The following is a 19,939-nucleotide window of genomic DNA, read 5'->3' as shown; positions in this document are numbered from 1 at the left end:
ATGCTGTTCCTCTGTCAAAAGTTAGTTGGGATAAACATCACCTATCTGGGAAATACCTTCTTACAGACTCAGGTCACATAATAAAAGTAGGAGGCAAAAGTAGGCTGATTTCTTTCTTAGAAGAATCTTCTAGAAGTGAAGTTACTAGACTTGGTTCTTGATACATATAACTAAATAATGCCCTTCAGAAAAGTGGTAACAATTTATACTCCTCTACAATACTCAATCCTCAGGATATTCCTCATTACCAGTTTGATTCACCATTTACTATCTTCCATAAATTAATAACTCAAAATCCACAAGATTCATCTATTTTCCTTCCTCACACAGTATACTCCTGTCCAGATGTGCTTAATAGGATGGCAAAGGCTGAGTGTTTAAATGTGCCTTCAATGGCTTACTTCTCCTCTTAGGATAAATCCAAACTCCTTAATAGTTTACATGCTCTGGGTGAAGCAGCCTCTTCTTCCCTTTCCAGCCTCATCTTCCACTACCAACTTCCCTCTCGAACAGACCAGCTGTCTCTTATGTTTAGGTCTTTGTTTGGACAACATTACTTATGACCGGAACACCAGATTCTAGAGGGAGCTCAGTATTCAGGCAGAATTTCTGACTAGTGACAGCAAAAGTGGCCCCCTTCATACAGCTGAAAGTACTGATTTCAGACTGACTAGAAATGACTGTGGCAAATATAATCATTTGATTTGTCAGTCACTTAGGGGGGCAGGTTTTGATATGGGCGCTATCTCTTAGAGAGGAAGAGGCTTGGGGAGGGTAGAGAATGAGCACCTAGAAGCGCTAATGGCTCTCCTACTTCTGCCCAAATAAATGAAAATATTTTTCTACACTCTAGTTTTATGAGAGAGCTTTAGAATGAGTAAGCAGATGATTTAAAAGACTGGCTCAGAAAAGTAACTCAAGTAGAAGTTGTTAAATCTTTCACACCTTGTATACCTAGATGGTACACCTTTTACTGCATTGGCAGATTAAAAATTTTTGATACTCTGATCACCAAGCACGGTTGTCCAAATTACTTTAAAACTTGCAATCCAAAGGCTCGTAGTAAGAAGGTATAGTTTCATTGGCACAACAAATTCCCTTTTAACTAAATGGCATACAATGGGTTGATTTTGTCAATCGAATGTTCTGGCTAACAGTATTCTCAGCCTCCACACTGTCACTGTCCTAGTTTCTCATCATCTGCCTGGCCTGGGCATAATGGCTCTGACTTTGGCCTCAGACCTGTTTCTCAGGACTCTGCAACCAAGAGATCCAACAGTCTATTTGAGTCCCCAGCTCAAACTTCTTCAGCCATTTCTTTTTTAAATCACTGCAAGAAAGAGCCCAAGTTCTTTATTATAAAACTCCTGACCTAAGTCCAGTCTACCTCTCTAGGCTCATCACTGCCCCCTCCCCACATTCTTTCCCTCGATTTTTAGCAAACCAGTCATTCTAAGCAACATGAAGTCCCTGGAACATACCATATTCTCACACATACACCAAAATATTGCTACTCATCTTTCACTCTTCCCCCAAATACTTCCCATTCTAAGCCTTTTCTCACTTAACCAGAAAGCTAAGGCCCTCCTTCTCCCACGTTCCTCCTATACTTCTTGCTCCTACTTATTACAACAATCAATTTATATTGGAATTCTTGGTGTGTTTTTCTCTCCATATAATAAAGTGCTATCTATGTATTCTCATTTTTACCTCGAGCACCATACTCCAAGTCTAGCACATAAGAGATGCTCAGGAATATATTAAAAATCCTATCTTTAATGTTAACTTTTATAGCTATCCAGTTACTGCTTATTATTATAGGTGATTAATCAGCTAATTATTATTCTCCATCAATTCTGAGCATATTATTGCATTAAAAAAAATCGAACCTGCTACAACATATGAACTCATTGAATATATGACCTGAAGAACAAATCAATAAGCCATCAAAGTTTTTCAAAACATTTCTAAACTTAGGATCTTTTATGAAAATCTGGCAATAGGATAAAGACAAGCAATCTGGACTTTACCCAAAAGAGTCATTTGCCAAGCTCCCAATAGAAGCTATAGCACAGAGTCTTTGAAATTTTACTTACATGGTATAGTGTGGTCTCTGGCACAGGCGTGCCCATGATGTCCTGTCTCAGTGCATCCATTTGCAAACTAGGTAGCAGTGAATAGTGAGTCGGGCTATTACTCTTATCGCTCTTCTTTTTAGACTTCTTCCCTGTGTCTTTTTTGCTGTTTCTCTGAAACATGTATTCTTCTTGAGCAATTTTTTCATTGCTCATATATCGGAGTAGAGAGTTTTCTATATAAAAAGAGATAAATACACCAATATAAATATGCAAATATTCCAAATCTACCGCTCTTTCCTGATTGTGCTATTAGATTTCATTTCAGACGTGTAACTTGATTTAATTTATAAAATACTTATGTCGTGAAAATATAGAGCATCTTAATCATTTGGGATCATAGGGCAATAAGAAATAGCCTACAGATTATTTCTCCAAGTTTTATCTCTGGACCAACTATATGAGAATCGCTGCAAAACCTAAATCAGGAGTTTTGGGTGTGTGGCTCATAAAATTTTTAACACGTTCCCCCAGGGGGTTTCTGCTAAAAATCGATGACAAACACTGACCTATAATATAACAGACTAGGATCCGTGGAGAAGTTAAAGCCCACATTTTGAACCAAGAGTCAGGAAACTTAATTCATAGAATCTATGCTTAAACTGATAGCCAGCACTTAGAACTTCATAAGGCATTCCCCCCCCAAGATATCACTGTCATATGAAGTCCCAAAACAGTGATTCAGAAATAGCATATATGTCTTCCTTTTGATTTTTTTTCTTGATTAATTCAATAACAGAAATGAAGTTAGAAACTAAAGTTTGGAAAATGGAATGAAAACATAGATGTAAAGGAATCTGTCAATGTTCTTGTATTTACCAACATTTTCTGAAATGTTCACTCCATGAAATAGGTGTTAACTAGACTAATGAAGCAGATATTCATGCTTGCTTATCCCTGTATGGTAAATTCTGTACATTGGCTAGAAATAATAGACAAATGGGTTAAATATATTATGAAGGGAGATTAGTGAGCTGAGGTCCTACGAATAGTTTTTTGCTGTGTTTTATTTTTTATCTACAACTTTATGGCTCTCTATTTCAGAAAGCGGATGTAGCCCACCATATCCACAACTGGTTGAATCCCATTTAGTAGTGAGACTTTCAGTGACTCTCTTTACTGCTCACCTCAATAGCAGGATAAGTGAACATAAAAACTTACTTTTGGTAGATACTTCAAGTGTAGCCCACCCCCAAGTAAGAAGATAACCCTGAACAGCAAACAGAAGAGAAAAAAAAGCAAAGTGTTTTTTTTCCATTTCTATATGGTTTTCATTAGAGTCACTGGCCAAGTTTCCATTAGCTTTATTCATGTACATCAATACTCATTTTAAGATTGTACTAATACAAAAGTAGTGAGGTTGCATTGCGGACCAATGGGGACTGATCACAAACTCTTCCTACTCACTGAACTTAATTCTTTTATGCAGTTTCACACTTCTGACCTTGTTTTCCAAATAGTGACTTTCACATAGCCATCAGATATTAATTTTTTTACACTGTACTTATCTACCCTGAATTCCTTAAGAGACATTCAGAGAAGATATCAATTTAATAACATATCAAGATAGTCAAACGTTGGTCTGAGTTGGTTTGGGTGTATCATAAAGTCAAAGAGAGAATGAAGTTTTCCACTGAAGCTATAACAACCTATTTAAAGAACATTTAAATTTGCTTTTTGTTCCAACAACCCAGCCTACACTGAAATTCTAGAACACTTACCTCTTCTACTATCTCTCTTCATCTTATTTGGATCTTCATAGTCCCCCACCCAATTATATTCCACTGGCATAGATATAGGTCGTAGCTTGCCTAAACACAGAGAACAAAATTCACATCACATTGTTTTTCTTCCCCACGTCTGCTCATACTTAACACTGATTTTTAGCTACAATCTGCAAAACACACTCACTCATATGCAACGTTATGGTTGGCATTTGTGTAGATGAAAAATGTGTGTTTTGAGCCAGAAGGTGAAACTGCCTGTGGCAATTGGCCAGGTGATAATGCAATCGTAAGGCATCCTTTTATAAATAATAAAGAACAGCCTAGGTTTCCTCTCTTAGGAGCCCCAGACTTTAAGAGTGTGGTCCTTTACAAAGAGTATCACTATTTTAGGTATCACTATTTAGTATAGTATCACTATTTAGAACCTTCTCTTCAGTCACTGGATCTCTGTCTTATTCCCCAATGCCCAAGTGTCTACATCTTGATAGCCTATCTCCAAGGTAGTAAGTAGCCCCTTGTGTTTAACCTGCCTGCAAGGACATTAACCCACTGTGGCATGTTGGAACACTACAATGCTAACTTTCCATCTTCACTGCCTCCTAACTCCTGTCATAATACATTCTGGATATACCACCATGCTTCAGCAGTATGGCTAGATTCCCGTTTATGGCCTATAGTTGGGTCTGCCCCCCAAGCATCTCTTTTGCTGTTGTGAACAAGTCTAGTTTCCAGATCCAAGTAATCACTGCTTTGGCCTGTCCTGTATTCCCCTGTCTGTATATTTACTAAATAGCATTTTACTTTAGCAAGCAAAACTCATGGCATAGACTTCAAGGATAACTTTTTGGTGAGGCTGCAGTATATTATTTTTGATCAACTTGAAATTCCTGAAGCACAAAAGAGCCAAAGAAAATCATACAAAGTTTTGAAAAGGATACCTAGCACACTCGCTGGCATACAATAACTACTTAATAAATTTTAAATCAATGAAAAGCCAAGACTCAGACGGGACTGGATCATAATAATGATGATTATGATGCTCGTGATAATAGTACTAACACTTATATATCATTTACCATATGCCAAATACTAAGGGCTTTATAAGTATTAAATTGTTTAATTCTCATAGTTATAAGAAATATACTATCATTACCCTTGTTTTATCAGATGAAGAAACTGAGACGGGTTATGTAATTGGCCCAAGGACACAGTTGGGAACTGTGTAGTACCAGGGTTGAAACCCAGGCACTTAAACACCACTTCTGACATAATTCTTGGTGCCTTCAATATTTACCCTCCAATATTCTGGTCTCTCAGTTTCTTGAGGCTCTCTCCTCCACCCACTCCTGTGGTCATATGCTTAACCTGTCAACTGCAAAGTCTGTAATCTCTTGTAGTATTCCACTTTTCAACTACCACCTTCTGTATTTCTAGGGCCATTCCTACAGCATTCCAAGTCCAAACATCCTCCTCCTCAATCTACTGATCTTCCCACCTTCCAACACCTCTCGGTCACTGTATATCCTCTTCATTTCCCTCCTTACCCAGCTAAATTTCATGATCAATTACTATTATCAGTCCATGTATTTAGCAAAATTCTGTTAGGAGACTTCTAATTCTGTTCCTAAGGAAAATGTAACCTTATGGATTTATATTACATACAGTGATAGAGATTGCCTAGTATATTTTGCTAAGCTCTTTGAAAGTCTGAAGACGAACTAGACATGGTAAAATTATTAATAAGCCAAAAAATGTAGTGTTTATTTAAAAGTGGCTTCCTTTCAAGGTATGCAAATGACTTTATAAACAGTCACCTAAGATTTCAAAATTTTCACGGAGTAGATCTCTGCACTTTTACAAGGGGAGAGCTTTGGGAGAGCTGATGCAAGTCAATATATCCTGCCCTCCCAGGGTTGGGTAGAGCTTTTAGGAAGGGTCTAGTTTTGTCATGTCTATTCAACTGCTTGGCAGAATCAATCCTCCAGATTTTCAATGTTCTGAATTCTATGTTTTCAAAACTCGTACAACTTATTTCTTTAAAATCTGGTTTTTAAAGTAAAGTCCATTTCAGCCTGTGTGCCCTGAAACTGAAGCAGTTAATAGCCCTAACACTGTTTCTACATGTCACCAAGAAAATCTTTTGGAAAGTGAACAATCCAATAAATAAACAGTTGTTTTACTTGCTCTCTATATGTTATTATATGTATATATAAAGTAGTTTGATACTTTTCAAAGAATTTATTGGTTGTTTGGAGTCAAATATATATGCACAAAAACAAGAAGAAACATACTTTATGCATAGAATATGAAATAAATGATTGTATTCGTTGTATTTCAGGTCATCTTCTCTGAGATTCTCAAGGAGCTAAGTCATTGAGGCATGTAATTAAGCCTTTGATATACTTGGTTATATTATTAACCATAGGAAAAAATTTGCAGAAGATTAAACACTGACTTTCTGATGATTTTTTAGTAGAGTATACTGTATATTGCTAACATAAAATTGAGAAAAAGGTATTGAATTAAACAAAAAACTGAGATAAAAATCTTAATTAAAATTCACTATTGGAGGACAGCAGGCTTTTGCTTTTACTAGTTATAAAGCTCTGAATTTAACAATGAGAGTAAAAGTAACTATTTTTAAAACTATTATTTGTTTAGTTATAAGAAATAATGTTGCTTATAAGTATTACTCCTTTTATAAATTTTTTTATTGTGCTGAAATACTGAAACAGACTTAATAAAAGAGAATGAGGAAATACTCATATAAACAGCGGTCCTCGGCAAATTGAAAAATAGAGAATGGCTTAAATTATTTCTAACTCTAAATTCAGAGATCTTTGACTGCAGCATGAAAATGTTTGCCACTGCACGGGTATAGCAGTATTGTAATTTCACAAAACAGCAAAGTTCAAGTGGAAAAAGAAATTGATGGTTTGTTGCTGCAGTACTACTGGTCAAAAAAAAAAGAGTACTAAAAGCATTAATGTTAGATTTACATCAAATGTACACTATTATTAATATATGCAAAGCATTTTTACATTTGTAATGATTTTTAAAGGTTTATTAAACACATTTGACACACTCCTTATGGAAATGTACATATACAAATAATAAAGCTCTGAAAAATAATCTGGAAAATTTTAAGACATCTTTTTACGTAGTGACACTTGTATTTACTAATTCATGATGAAAATTAATAATAGTCAAGAATATAGTAAAAAATAAAGTTAAGAGCCCTATTAAAAATTTTGCTGACCACTTCCTCTTAATTTTTTCATTCTTCCTAGCATAGAACATTTATTAATTGTAGAGTACATTTGACACCCTGTCATAAGCCTTGTGATATCTCTGTGCCATGATTAAACTATTTTGTTACTTGGCTTTTCATATCTGTTGCACATCTGGAGCATTCTAACTTGGATTTCCATAGAGGCAGGAATTGTGCACTGTATTCCAATAAATGTAGAGTTGAAAGATCATTATTTTTGGATTTTGTTTGAATTTTATTCTGAAATTGATAGCAAATAGTTTTTCTATTATGAACTATGTTTAGCTATAATTAAACAAATAGAACACTAAATATAATTATAAGAATACTGACAATGAGGGGCACTTGGGTGGCTCAGTTGGTTAACCGTCCAACTTGGTTTCAGCTTGGGTCATGGTCCTGGGGGTCGTGAGATCGAGCCCCACATCAGGCTCCACGCTCAGTGTGGAGTCTGCTTGAGATTCTTTCCCCCTCTACTCCTTCCCCCACTTGTCCTCTCTCTCTCTCTAAAATACATAAAAATAAATAAATAAAATCTTTTAAAAAAAGAATACTGACAATGATGGAGTACTTCATAATGATCTAAAGTACTTGTTTTCTAAGGATGTACTGTATGGTGACTAGCATAACATAATGAAAAATTATTATTAAAAAAATAAAGTACTGGGGCTCCTGGGTGGCTCAGTCGTTAAGCGTCTGCCTTAAGCTCAGGGCGTGATCCTGGCATTATGGGATCGAGCCCCACGTCAGGCTCTTCCACTGGGAGCCTGCTTCTTCCTCTCCCACTCCCCCTGCTTGTGTTCCCTCTCTCGCTGGCTGTCTCTCTCTCTGTCGAATAAATAAATAAAATCTTAAAAAAAAATAAAGTACTTGTTTTAAAATGAAATTGCTATGTTTTAATATTACTGTACAGATTTGCTTGAAAATAAACTGACAATTTCCCTTAGATAATAAAGCATATTTGGTGCTATTGCAAATGCCACAATGCCCTTCAGCAAAGCTAACTGCTCACTCTCCTGGGCCCTTTCATAGTGCTTTTGGTATTTTTGTATTATTATATATTATTATACTGTATTATATCTGTCTGTTAAAGGTTTTTCTACTTCTTGGCAGAAACTAGGTCTTAGGCATCTTTGGTTGTGAGTTCTCCTAGCAAAGATACCCACCCAGAGCAGGTACTGATTAAAATTTTTTTGAATGCTTGAATTGAAGGATGCTAGACATTAGGGATATTCCAAATTACTGGGCCCTTCACTGGACCCTAGTCCCTCTTAGTTACTCAAAAGTATCTCTTGTGCAATGCTCCCTTCTTTCTCCTGCAGCATCAATTTTCCCCTTTCTACCCAATGATTCCAATTAGCAAATAAACATGCTGTAATTTCTCTAATCTTTAAAAAACAAAAACACCACCTCTCTTCACCAGCAAACTACCACTCAACTACCACCTCATTTCTCTGCTTCCCTTTATAGAAAAACTCCTAGAATATAAAACTCATTGATGTTCTCATTCTCTAATTCCTATCCCTTTTTTCTACCTTTACTGAGGTATGATTGACAAATAAAAACGTTTTTAAGGTGTGCAACCTGATGATTTAATGTACATATTCATTGTTAAGTGACGACCACAATCCAGTTAACACATCCTTCACCTCACATGGTTACCATTTGTATGTGTGGATATGTGTGGTGAGAACATTCTCAAATTTCAAGTATAAAATGGAAAACAGTATTGAGGTTCTTCAAAAAAAGACCAAAACAAAACATAGAGCTACCATATGATCCAGCAACCATACTTCTGGGTATATATCCAAAGAAAATGATATTAGTATCTCAAAGAGATATATGCACTCCCATATTCATTGTAGCGTTATTCATAATAGCTAAGACATGGAAAAAATCTAAGTGTCTATTAATGGATGAGTGGATAAAGAAAATGTGGTGTATGTATACAACAGAGTGTTATTCAGCCATAAAAAAATGGAAATCCTAAATTTGTGAAAACATGGATGAATCTGAAGGGACATTATGCTAAATGAAATAAGCCAAACACAAAAAGACAAATAGTGTAGGATCTCACTTTTATGTGGACTCTCTCATCCTCTCTCTTTCTTGAACCTTCTCTGATTAGGCTCTTGCTCCCAAAACTATACCAAAACTGTGATTGTCAAGTTCACTAGCACCTTCATGTTGCTAAATCCAACAGATAATTTTTAGGATTATTCCCTTCTTTGAAACATTTTCTTCATCTGGCTCCCAGGACTCTTCCTTCTCCGGTTTTTCTATCTTCTCCTCTTGCTAAATTCACATACACCCTTGAGAGGTAAGTGAAAATGTCATTTCTTCAGGGACGCTCTCCTTGACCTCTTATTCTAGGTTGGGTTTCTTTGTATTTGTTCTCATTTCCTGTTGTAGTTTTTCTTCATAGCATGCCATTTATAGTCAAGTAAGTATTTATTAAATTAGTTGCTTGAATTCTGCCCCTCTTCTAGAATGTAAATTTCACAAGGGAAATTTCTCTGTTGTTTACTATGGTATCTTCAGTACATAGCACAGTGCCTTAAACACAGTAACTGTTTAATACTTAAGTGACTGATTGGTTGTTAAGAAAATAGGGGACCTCCCTCACACACTGGACTGAAAAGTCTCCAAGCTATACCATCAATTTTTATTTTCAGAGTTTCTTTCTCCTTCCTTCCTGTTAACTTTCCATTCCCCTCCTCTTTTTACCTTTCATTCCCCTCCCTCCCTCACTTCCCTCTAATGTAGGATGTCAACCTGACCAACCTCCTTCGTTTCTAACAAATCAAGCCTTAGAGAGTAGTTTGGTAATACATCAGAACTACGAGTCCAGGGGCGCCTGTGTGGCTCAGCTGGTTGAGCATCTGACTTTGGCTCAGGTCGTGATCTTAGAGTCTTGGGATCAAGCCCCACATTGGGCTCCCTGCTCAACAGGGAGTGTGCTCCTCCTTTGTCCTCTGTCCCTCCCCAACTCATGCAAATACGCGCTCTCTCTCAAATAAATAAATAAAATCTTTAAAAAAAAAGAACTAGGAGTCCTGCCTCCTGATCTGTAGAAACATTCCTATATTAGGCTACCCAAGATGTGTGTTGAAATACTACCAAATTGCTGCCTTTTTCTATTGCATTCATCCCCGCCTTTTCAATTCTCTCCTCAGACATGCTAAAACCATTAAATTTCAGGGTGATAAACAGCACCTGAGAAGCAATCTTCTCTCTTACAGTTGCCAAAGAATTGAAAAAAAGACTGCAGAAAAATTTCTCCTTAAGTCTGACATACCCTTTAACGCTCACAAAAAAAGCTTTCTCTAGAGTCTAAGGAGAAAAAATATATACATATACACACATATACACATCTGTTCTGAATATTTTAGCCAATATTTTGATGAAAATGAATGTAGTAAGGAATGTTAATCTACAAGCATGCCACATATACCCATCAAACTCCCCACATACCAGACAGAAAAATTACTTTCAGATGGTTGACTGCATTTCTAGGAAAACATCCCGAGGTAATTTAAGGTAGACAATAACACATTTAAAGAGGAATAAAACGGAACTGAATGGAACGTCAGTAATTTTTTAAGAATAAAGGCAACGTATCTGGATCTAATAAAATAAGTAAAAACAGGCGCTTTGATCTTTTGGGCCATATTTTTTGAATTTTATTTTTGGATAAAAGAGCTTGGGAAAAAGTTGAATTGTAAACATTGCAATGTGATGATTATTTAAGTATTGGCTTTAAAGCCTTATAATAATCTAAATCAAATACAAAACCAATTATTATTAACTTGAAATCTTTTCAGTTTCATTAGTGGAGAACAAAAACAATTAAAATCTGATTTCAAAGAATATGCTACATCTTGTTTGTAAATTTTCCTATTGCTTTCTAAAAGTGATCTGGACTTTAAATGGGGAGTAACATAAAAATTACTGAAGGAGAAAATTTTGAACTGTATCAAAAGTTATATGGAACTTTTAACACTTGATTTCAAGGCTAATTATATTTTGAACCAGATAACCTTTGTAAGCATTCTACCAAGAGAACAACTGTGCACTAAGACAGGTTTTTCTAAGTTGAAATGTTTGCCACTGTACAAAGAGTCACTTCTACTTTAGAAGGATGTGAGGACTAGGAAGGATTCAAATGGTTTAAATATTGTTTAAGTGGCAAAAGACTTCTGGGTCCTCCTCTGAAGGCTCTGGTGGGCAAAAAGAGCTATGCTAAAATTCTATTGCTCCAAGCTGTGCTCAGCATTAATACAATTGTGGACAAGAAAGATGACATGAGTATGTAAATGCTACTTGGTTAAAAACATCCAATTTTCAAGTTAAACAACTACAAATTAAAGCCCTCTATTTTATTTATTTTTTGTAGTTTCAAGTTTTTGTTTAAATTCCAGTTAGTAAACATACAGTGCAACATTAGTCACTCTATTTTACAAAAAATCTTAGTAAAGCAGGGTCTTGAAAATCTTATCAACATACAGAAGAGAGTCCCCTTTTCTCATGAAGAGTGAAAAAGGCAATGATTGAGACCATCAATTGAAAACTCCCTTTTGAAATAAACAGAATGACATCTTGTAATAACTTTGTAATTCCTTTCACATATTTTTCCGTTTGGGATTACATTAGTCAGTAAAACTGGCAAGAAAGGGAGAGATGAAAAACTTAAGACACACCAAAGTTAATTCCTCAATATTTCACCAGTAGTCAGTGTTGGAGTCAGCCCACAAATACACTTTCAACTTCCTATCCCAGTGCTCTCTTTGTTACATCAGATTGCCTTGGTGATGAATTCAAGACCACTGCATTACACAAAAATCCAAGTCTTTTATCTTCAAAATAATTCAATGACATGTGTGATTACTGCTTTTGCTTAAGTGTCCTTCCAGCCAGTTTGCAACTCTTGCAAACAATTCCTAAAAGCTATGTGAAGAGCTAATGGAGGGTTAGAACATAAACTGTGGATGTAGCTTTGTATTTACTGTCCATCACCTTAACAAAGATGGAAAATACATTGCTTTGACATGCTGTGTCAACTTGTAAGATTAGACACTTATAAAACAATGCTAGGTTATCATATGTATACTTTTAAATGGTTCCATATTGTCTTAATTATTTGCTCTAATGTCTCCAGTCTTTAAGGTAATCGATGTACAATTTTTAGTTATCTCTTCTTTAACAAGATTCAATATAACACTGGACATTTTCTGCCCCTTCCCCTCTTCTCCTGCCCCTGGGATCTATTTCCTCCATGATTTCTGGCAAATTGTTTTGGAGTGATACCAGTAATTCTACAAGGAGCCCGAAGTATAGAACACCATGCACTGATCTTTCCAGATAGTATTTATTACTTGAGTTTGGACTTTATCACAAATAAGATTTACTCTAGAAAATGGATTTTCTGCAAGACAAAACTGAAGATGACACTCAACACACTGTCTGCTGGGGTAGGCTTCAACTTAAGAGTAGAGGCTTTTCCAGGGGTATCTGGGTGACTCAATCAGTTAAACATCCGGCTCTTGATTTCGGCTCAGGTCATGATCTCAGGGTTGTGAGATTGAGCCTGGTGTCAGGCTCTGCGCTGGGCATGGAGCCTGCTTCAGATTCTCTCCCTCTCCCTGCCCCTCCCCCCCAACTCTCAAAAAAAAAAAAAAAATAGAGGCCTTTCCAAATCCTTATCTATTGAGTCAGATGTCTGGAACTTAAAACACAAAGAAATTTTTATCATTGGTATATCAGTCTTTAAGAGAAGCTACAAAAGTCTATTTTACATTTTCCAAAATATATTCCATCAATCCTTCCATTGCAAGGTTACTAAGTATTTTGTGACCAAAACCAAAAAAGATCCAATGGACAAATACATTTGGGACACAATAAGCTAACCCAAATTCAAGAAGACCTTCAAAGTCTGTAGTATGCTAACATGCACTTATTAATTGCCAAGATGGGGATTTTAACCAGATAACCTTTCTTTTACAAACATCCTCTTTCAGAACTAGAGATCTGAAGAACATATTTGGGAAAATGATGGATCCTTAATCCATACTGTGATGTGGAAGCTAATAACACTAACCACTCTTTTAAATAATACCTAGCTGCCATTTATTATATTTTTTTTCCATAGGGGAAAATGCATTTTGATTTCACCTAGGGACAATGGGTCCCCTCCTGCTCCATGGAATGTCACGATTAGGTTTTCTATTATAGAGCAGGGTAGAGCATCCCAGACACTCACAACATTTTATTACTTCTGCCCAGAGACTATGTTAATTTTGAGTAAATGCAGGTCTCTTTCCAGGGCAATAATTTCACAGATTCTTTGAATTAAAAAAAAAAGTCAATTGGCCCTCTGTCATACGAGGGCTCTTTGATTTTCTAGTCATATATACCTGCTTCTGTACTAAATCTGTCTGCAGTTGATTCTTTTTAAGTTAGCTAAGGGTTTCTCAATAGCAGCACTCTTGACATTGTGGACTGGATCATTCTTTCTTGCTGGGAGCTGTCCTGTTCTTTGTAGGATGTGTACTAGCATCATGGGTCTCTACCCACTAGATGCCAGTAGCATTTCCACTCCCAGTTATAACAACTACAAATGTCCCCCCAGATTGCAAACGTGCCCTGGAGGGCAATACTGACCCCGGTTGAGAATCACTGAGCTAGGCTGTTTCTATTCTTGGCTTCCCATTTTGTCATTAAGGGAAGCACATTTCACTGAGTTCATATCTTTCTATTGATGAATTCATCTGAAGAGTTACTTTTTTCCTCTGATAGTTGCATCAGTTTTGTTGACTTGGCTTGCTGATCTTTCCATTTTACCCACATATCAATACTCTTGAACTTGGTTAAGTGTTCCTTTTTCTTAATCTTACTATTTTATCCATTACCTAGCACTTTAATTTGTTCAGGCTGATTGTTTTCTTGCCTGGTTTCATTTTTTTTGAGAGTCTCCAACTATTTTATTTATTTTATATATTATTTTTGCTCTCCTTTTTCCCCCTTGCAATTAAACTTACAGAAGGTGTGGGGTCAGAATTCTGATGCAGTGAGATTTTTATTTAGGCCCTTCTGTCTAGAATATGAGCTAGTGGTTTCCATAACGGAACTTAAAGGAAGATTTGGATCAGGGCAGTTTTTAGTGTTATTACCTATTTCAATGCTCTTCCTTCCGCTTTTCAAAACCAAGTCCAAGGAAACAGACCAACTCTATTCATATTTCTTTTAATTGTTATGATTTAAATGGCTGCTTAGTGGGTAGGTAAAGGGACCAAACCAAGGGCATATTTCTAGCCCTTTTGTCCTCTATTAAATCCCTCCACAGGGAGAGGATGAAGTGTTAATTTGATCCATAGGCGCTTGAAAATCTTTGGAACATTTTCATTTATGAGCAGGAGTAATTCATTATGCCATTTAGGCACTATTTCTTGAGCGCTTTCCATGAGGCACGAATAGTACTAAGTACTAGACATATATTATCTCATTTAACCCTCATAAAAACACCATGAGTAATACTGCCATTCCATTTTGCAGATAAAGAAACAAAAACATACTGAGGTAAGGCTCAAGTTCAAGGTCAATCAGTTATTAAAGGCCAACCTGTGACACCAAATTCAGATCTATCTGACCTCAAAACTCATGCTCTGCTATTTCTATCAGTAAAATTACACAAATTAGGGAAGAGCACCTTCCCTCGCTGATTACTCTGATATTTACATTAGGAACAGAAAAGTTTCTATTTCTCTCAAAATATTGCTGAACCACTTTTCTATTCGTTACATGGTCCCTTATCACCATCAGTTTGATGTTCGAAATTATTCTGTGAAGCTAATCAACATGCAGTCTCTAGGAACTGTATTAAGTAAGTCCAAAGGAATAAGAATTCCTCTGGGTATAGTATACATCTCAGATTTCTACATTTTTGATTCACTGATTTCTATTTCTGTGGTTAGTTCTGCTGTGGAAGTGGTACATTTTACTTGAACAAAGACATCTGCAGTGGTTAGAATCCCAATTTTTCTTTCTAGCATAGCTGATGAATGACAGCTGAACTTTTACCTGATTAGGAAGACAATTTACATTTAAAAATCAAAGGAAAGAGAGAAGGCTTGTATTCAGAAATAAAGAACTATGAATGTAATGTGTATACGTGATCCTTTAAGAAATGTTTTAAACAGTGCTATTAATTATAATTTAACTGGCCAAAAGGTAGAATGACATTGCAAGACAAAGATGATGTTGAAGTGTGATAAGAGACCCTGGAACCTATGGATAATTTCCTTTCCTCACGCCAATAGAACAACAGTTCATAGTGTCACTGCCCACAGGTTCTTCACCATGCTGTTTTAAGTCATTTCAAGCCATTTACTATTCATGTGGATAAATGGGACATGGTAGTTTTCTCTTGTCCCAACTACTCGAGTGGAAAATATTCAGGTATAATGTTATAGAAATTGATTTTCCTCAATGCACAATGTATACAAATAACACTGATGAGGAAGATTTCTAAAATAACAGCTTTGCACTCATTCATGTGTTTTCTGTGAGGTCCAAGATTCTCAATAAATCAGAAAAGTCTGGATTCCTTCAAACCAATACTATTATGTGATATTATTGTAAAAAAAAAAGTGTTCTTCCTATTCTTATAAAATATGACCACTCAACAGCCACAAAGGGACTCAGCCAACTGTGTCTACCTTCTAGCAGGTTTCTATGCATAGAAATGTGGTATGATGGAATAGCAAGAGCAAAGAATCTGTGAACAGTGAAAGGGAAAGGTGATGGGGAATATTACCATTCTGAAAAGTTGCCAAGCAACTGATCTCATCAAATTCGAACCTTTACCTTTGAAGCATGAGCAGATGAGACCAAATAGTTGAAGTGATTTAATGGTGCCCTCTTTTCCCCTCTTCTAATTTTCACATTAAAGTTACTTTTTAAAAAATTGAACAGTTTATTCATCCCTTCTAATTCTTCAAAGAATTTAAAATGGCTGATATTATATTCTTTATGTGTTGAGATCTTTAAGTTCTTTTGTTTTCTCCCCCAGCTGTATTGAGGTGTAAAGAAAAATTGTATATATTCAAGGTGTACAACGTGATGATTTGATATACAGAGAATTATGAAATGATGACCACAATCAAGGTATTTTAACATATCTATCACCTCACAGAGTTACCTTTTTTTCTGTGAGGTGAAAATACTTAATATGTATTCTCTTAGCAACACTGAAGTTTCTGTGCAACAGTGACAACAAAGAAAATAAATACCCAGCATATACTGGGCACTCTCCAGGCAACTTACAATGTGTTGTCATGAAATTCTCACAGAAAGTCTATGAGACAGGTCTTATAATCTTCATTTAACAGAGGAGAAAATTGAGACTAACAGCCCCAAGCTCACACTAGAGTAATTAGATAAAAGACAGGATCACCAAGTAGGGCTGATGCCGCCCACTGCCAGTGCTAGTAACCACTGACCTAGGCTGCTTCCCCCACTCTATGTTTCCAAAAATTAGTCTCATCTCTCTTTTTAGGAAAGTAAATCCTATTTTATGTTCTCAGATTTAAAAAGAACATAACACACTGTTACTAATTTTACCCCTCAATTTAGCTACCTTTCCCTAAGGGCTTTCAGGGCCATGTCTACATAAAAACATGTTCACTCTAATGCCAATAAATGCAAAACAACATATACAAGAACATACAAAATCAGACCTACTTCTGCTTGCTTGAAATCAAATGCTTGAATTTGGAAGGAGTAATACAATTTCTGGAAATCATTTCTCTACAATTAACAAATTACTTTCATCACATTAGGTAGATAGTACCACTAGTAGAGTCCCACACATACCCATGGGTACTTAATCTCAGGTCTACCACTTATTAGTTGGGTAAGTTATTTAACCCATCAGTAAAATAAGGATTCTATTAGCACCTGCTTCACTGGGTTGTTGTGAGGATTAAATGGGTCAATGCCTTTGAAATGCTTAGCACAGTGCCTGGCATATATATAAGCTTACAGGTATTACTGACTTATTTCTAGAAGGGTCATCCGCTGTCTATCCATATTATACTTGTCTGATAGTTTAGGGAAAATAATTGTTCTTCTTTTAACTTACCCTTAGGAACAACTAGTGGGTCTATGATATAAAATGAGAACCTTGGCTAAAAAATGTGTTTTAAAGTCCACAGTTAGGATATTTTCAGGTATTTTTCTTTACATGTGCATTTCTTTGTCACTGTGTCCAATAACAGAGCTTCCTTAAATATTTTTGTCTTATATATCTAATTTTAAAATATGAATGTACGAAAATAATATGACAAGTATATACATATTTAACCAAAAGCACATAATAAGAACTGAATCATGTTTCTCCTTTGCTTCTCAAAATTCTGTCTATACTCTTAACAATCTTACATCTAAACCTCTTGGAATAAACGGGTAATCTGGGGAGTTAATAGGAGAGAATGGTGGCTAAGCTCATATACAAGATAAGTGGGACTAAAAAGTAAGTTGAGCACTGTAAGCCTAAAGGACTTACTCATTACATTTTAAGGCATCACACAAGTGCTAACATGTTAAGTTACTGTCATTTCTAGAAAATATGAAACATGAACATTTTTGTACTTTAGGTTTTTTTGTAATATACTTCAACAGAATCATGCATTTTTGTCCTTATTTATTTAAAGATTTATTTATTTATTTGAGAGAGACAGAGAATGAGCGAGCAAGAGCTGGGGGAGGGGCAAAGGAAAAGGGAGAAGCAGACTCCCCGCTGAGCAGGGAGCCTGATGTGGGGCTCAATCCCACGACCCTGAAATCATGACCTGAGCCAAAACCAAGAGTCAGATGCTTAACTAACTGAGCCACCCAGGCACCCCTATTATCATTATTTTTTAAATCTAAGGAAATACTGCTACACTTGGGAGTCTATGTATAATGGGATGGCTTTGTGGACTAAATAAAGAAGTCATTGATAACTGCTTATCAAGTTTTGGAATAATTTGTATTAGGACCTTTAGGGTCTGGGCTGAGAGATTTATACGAACCCTCAGATGGCAGACCTAGGTTTGAGAAGATATCAGGTATTTGGTGGTGATAACTAACATTTAGAAACCTTAGAGGATGACTACTCATCATTTAAAACTCAGCACAAATGTCACTTTTAGTTATGTGGCCTCCTGGGAAGACTCTGGGGCTTTGGCTCCTAGGCTATTGTACTACTTTGTTCACATATTCCTACTTACCTATAGTTATTACAATGCATCTCTTTATTTGTTTCTTCCCTCTAGATTATGACTGCCTATCAGGGAAAATTTATCTTTTAATCCCCAGTGACCAGATGACTTTATGTACACAACAAATATTTGCTGAATGAATTAAGAAATGAATTAATCTTCGGGAAAATTAAGGACACAAATTCATGTGCGTTACAGGCAGAATTATTACTTATAATCTGATTTTAAAAAGGTTTTAATACATTAAACTGCAAGTTACCTTGCACAACCTGAAAATCTTCACTGATTTTAAGTATTTCCACTGAAGGTTCAGATTATATTTCATGTTCAAAAGTTAAAAAAAAAAACCTTCCAGGATCAAAGTAACTTTTTTTTAAGCTTCCTATCCTCTTTTTAAGCATATATATATTTCTTTTCTCCTAAGTTGAAGTTGTTTATAAAAATCTATCGTATCGGGAACCTGGGTGGCGCAGTCAATTAAGCAACCCTCTCTTGGTTTCAGCTCAGATCCTGATCTCAGGGTCATGAGACTGAGGATGGCCCCGCCCTGTGTCAGGCTCCCTGCTCAGCTCAGAGTCTGCTTGGGACTCCTTCTCCCTCTCCCTCTGCCCCTCCCCTCTGTGCTCTCTCTCTCTCTCTAAAATACATAAATCTTTAAAAAATATATCATATCCATAGGATATCTTAATTTTCTAAAATTTAAACAGTATTCTATTTTATTGGGAGAGATGATTTGTGGAGCATGATGACACTAGGTAGTTTAAAACTGTATAGTCTGAAGAGACTAACAATTCAAAGCCACTCAAGTAAGAACCAAGTAACTGTTTTTTATAAAGCTATCAGTAATCAACTTCATCTGATGACTATAATTTCCCCTTAAACATTCTTATCTACTTCAAAATAAGTAGAAAACAGCCAAAAAATTCTAAGAGATAAAAAAAAGACTTGGTATACATTACTGCCTCTCCAATAATAGGTAGTTAATAAGTACTTGTGGAACGAATGAATAAAAATACAGATCTTATGTGATAAAGCAGGGGTAGTGATAACAAAGATGTCAGGCCTCTATACTGTTCGGTAATGGAGAGGTTTACAATATAATAGGGGAGAAAAGCAAAGGTGCAAATACCTTCAGATTATGACAGTTTAAAAAAAAAGTGCCCGCAGAATGGTATAATTGAGGAACTATGCTTAAAAAAATCATTACTTATCATGATTTTAAATAAAGCACATGTACAGAGAATAACACAAGGTAAGTATAGTTCCTATTCTTTAGGACCATTTTGGGCAGAACTTCTCATACATAATTATTACCACAGAGCTATAAGGAAATCAGGCACGTGTAGTAAGGTACATGACGACCAATCATGTGGGACCACAGGGAGACATACGGCCATAGTGGACAAGTAAGGAGGGCAAGTGGGAAAGAAAAAAACTAAAAACAACTATTCTTCTGCTCAGCTCCCACTGATCATCTGTACTAATCAACAAGGATCCTGTCTTTCCCCTTCCGTGCATTCCTCACTAAAAATGATTAGTTTGAAAACT

The 19,939-nt window shown here is 36.0% G+C and overlaps 1 protein-coding gene across 4 annotated transcripts in view; it reads right to left on the bottom strand.

The window, feature by feature from the left end:
- The window catches only part of CNKSR2 (connector enhancer of kinase suppressor of Ras 2), a 251,661-nt gene that overhangs the window by 75,693 nt on the left and 156,029 nt on the right, over nt 1-19,939 (bottom strand). For 2 of the 4 annotated variants that reach the window (XM_044377556.3, XM_044377558.3), the window contains 2 exons: nt 3,857-3,946; nt 2,097-2,311 (listed from right to left, as the gene is read on the bottom strand). In XM_044377556.3, the coding sequence (XP_044233491.1) occupies nt 2,097-2,311; nt 3,857-3,946 (305 nt within the window). The remainder of the gene's footprint in view (nt 1-2,096; nt 2,312-3,856; nt 3,947-19,939) is intronic. The other 2 variants (XM_044377559.3, XM_044377557.3) reach the window with 1 other exon arrangement.

Source organism: Ursus arctos, chromosome X (assembly GCF_023065955.2).
Source record: "Ursus arctos isolate Adak ecotype North America chromosome X, UrsArc2.0, whole genome shotgun sequence".
NCBI classification, from domain to species: domain Eukaryota; kingdom Metazoa; phylum Chordata; class Mammalia; order Carnivora; family Ursidae; genus Ursus; species Ursus arctos.
Note: the sequence above shows the minus strand (reverse complement) of the source record. Positions and strands in the feature narration are given on the sequence as shown.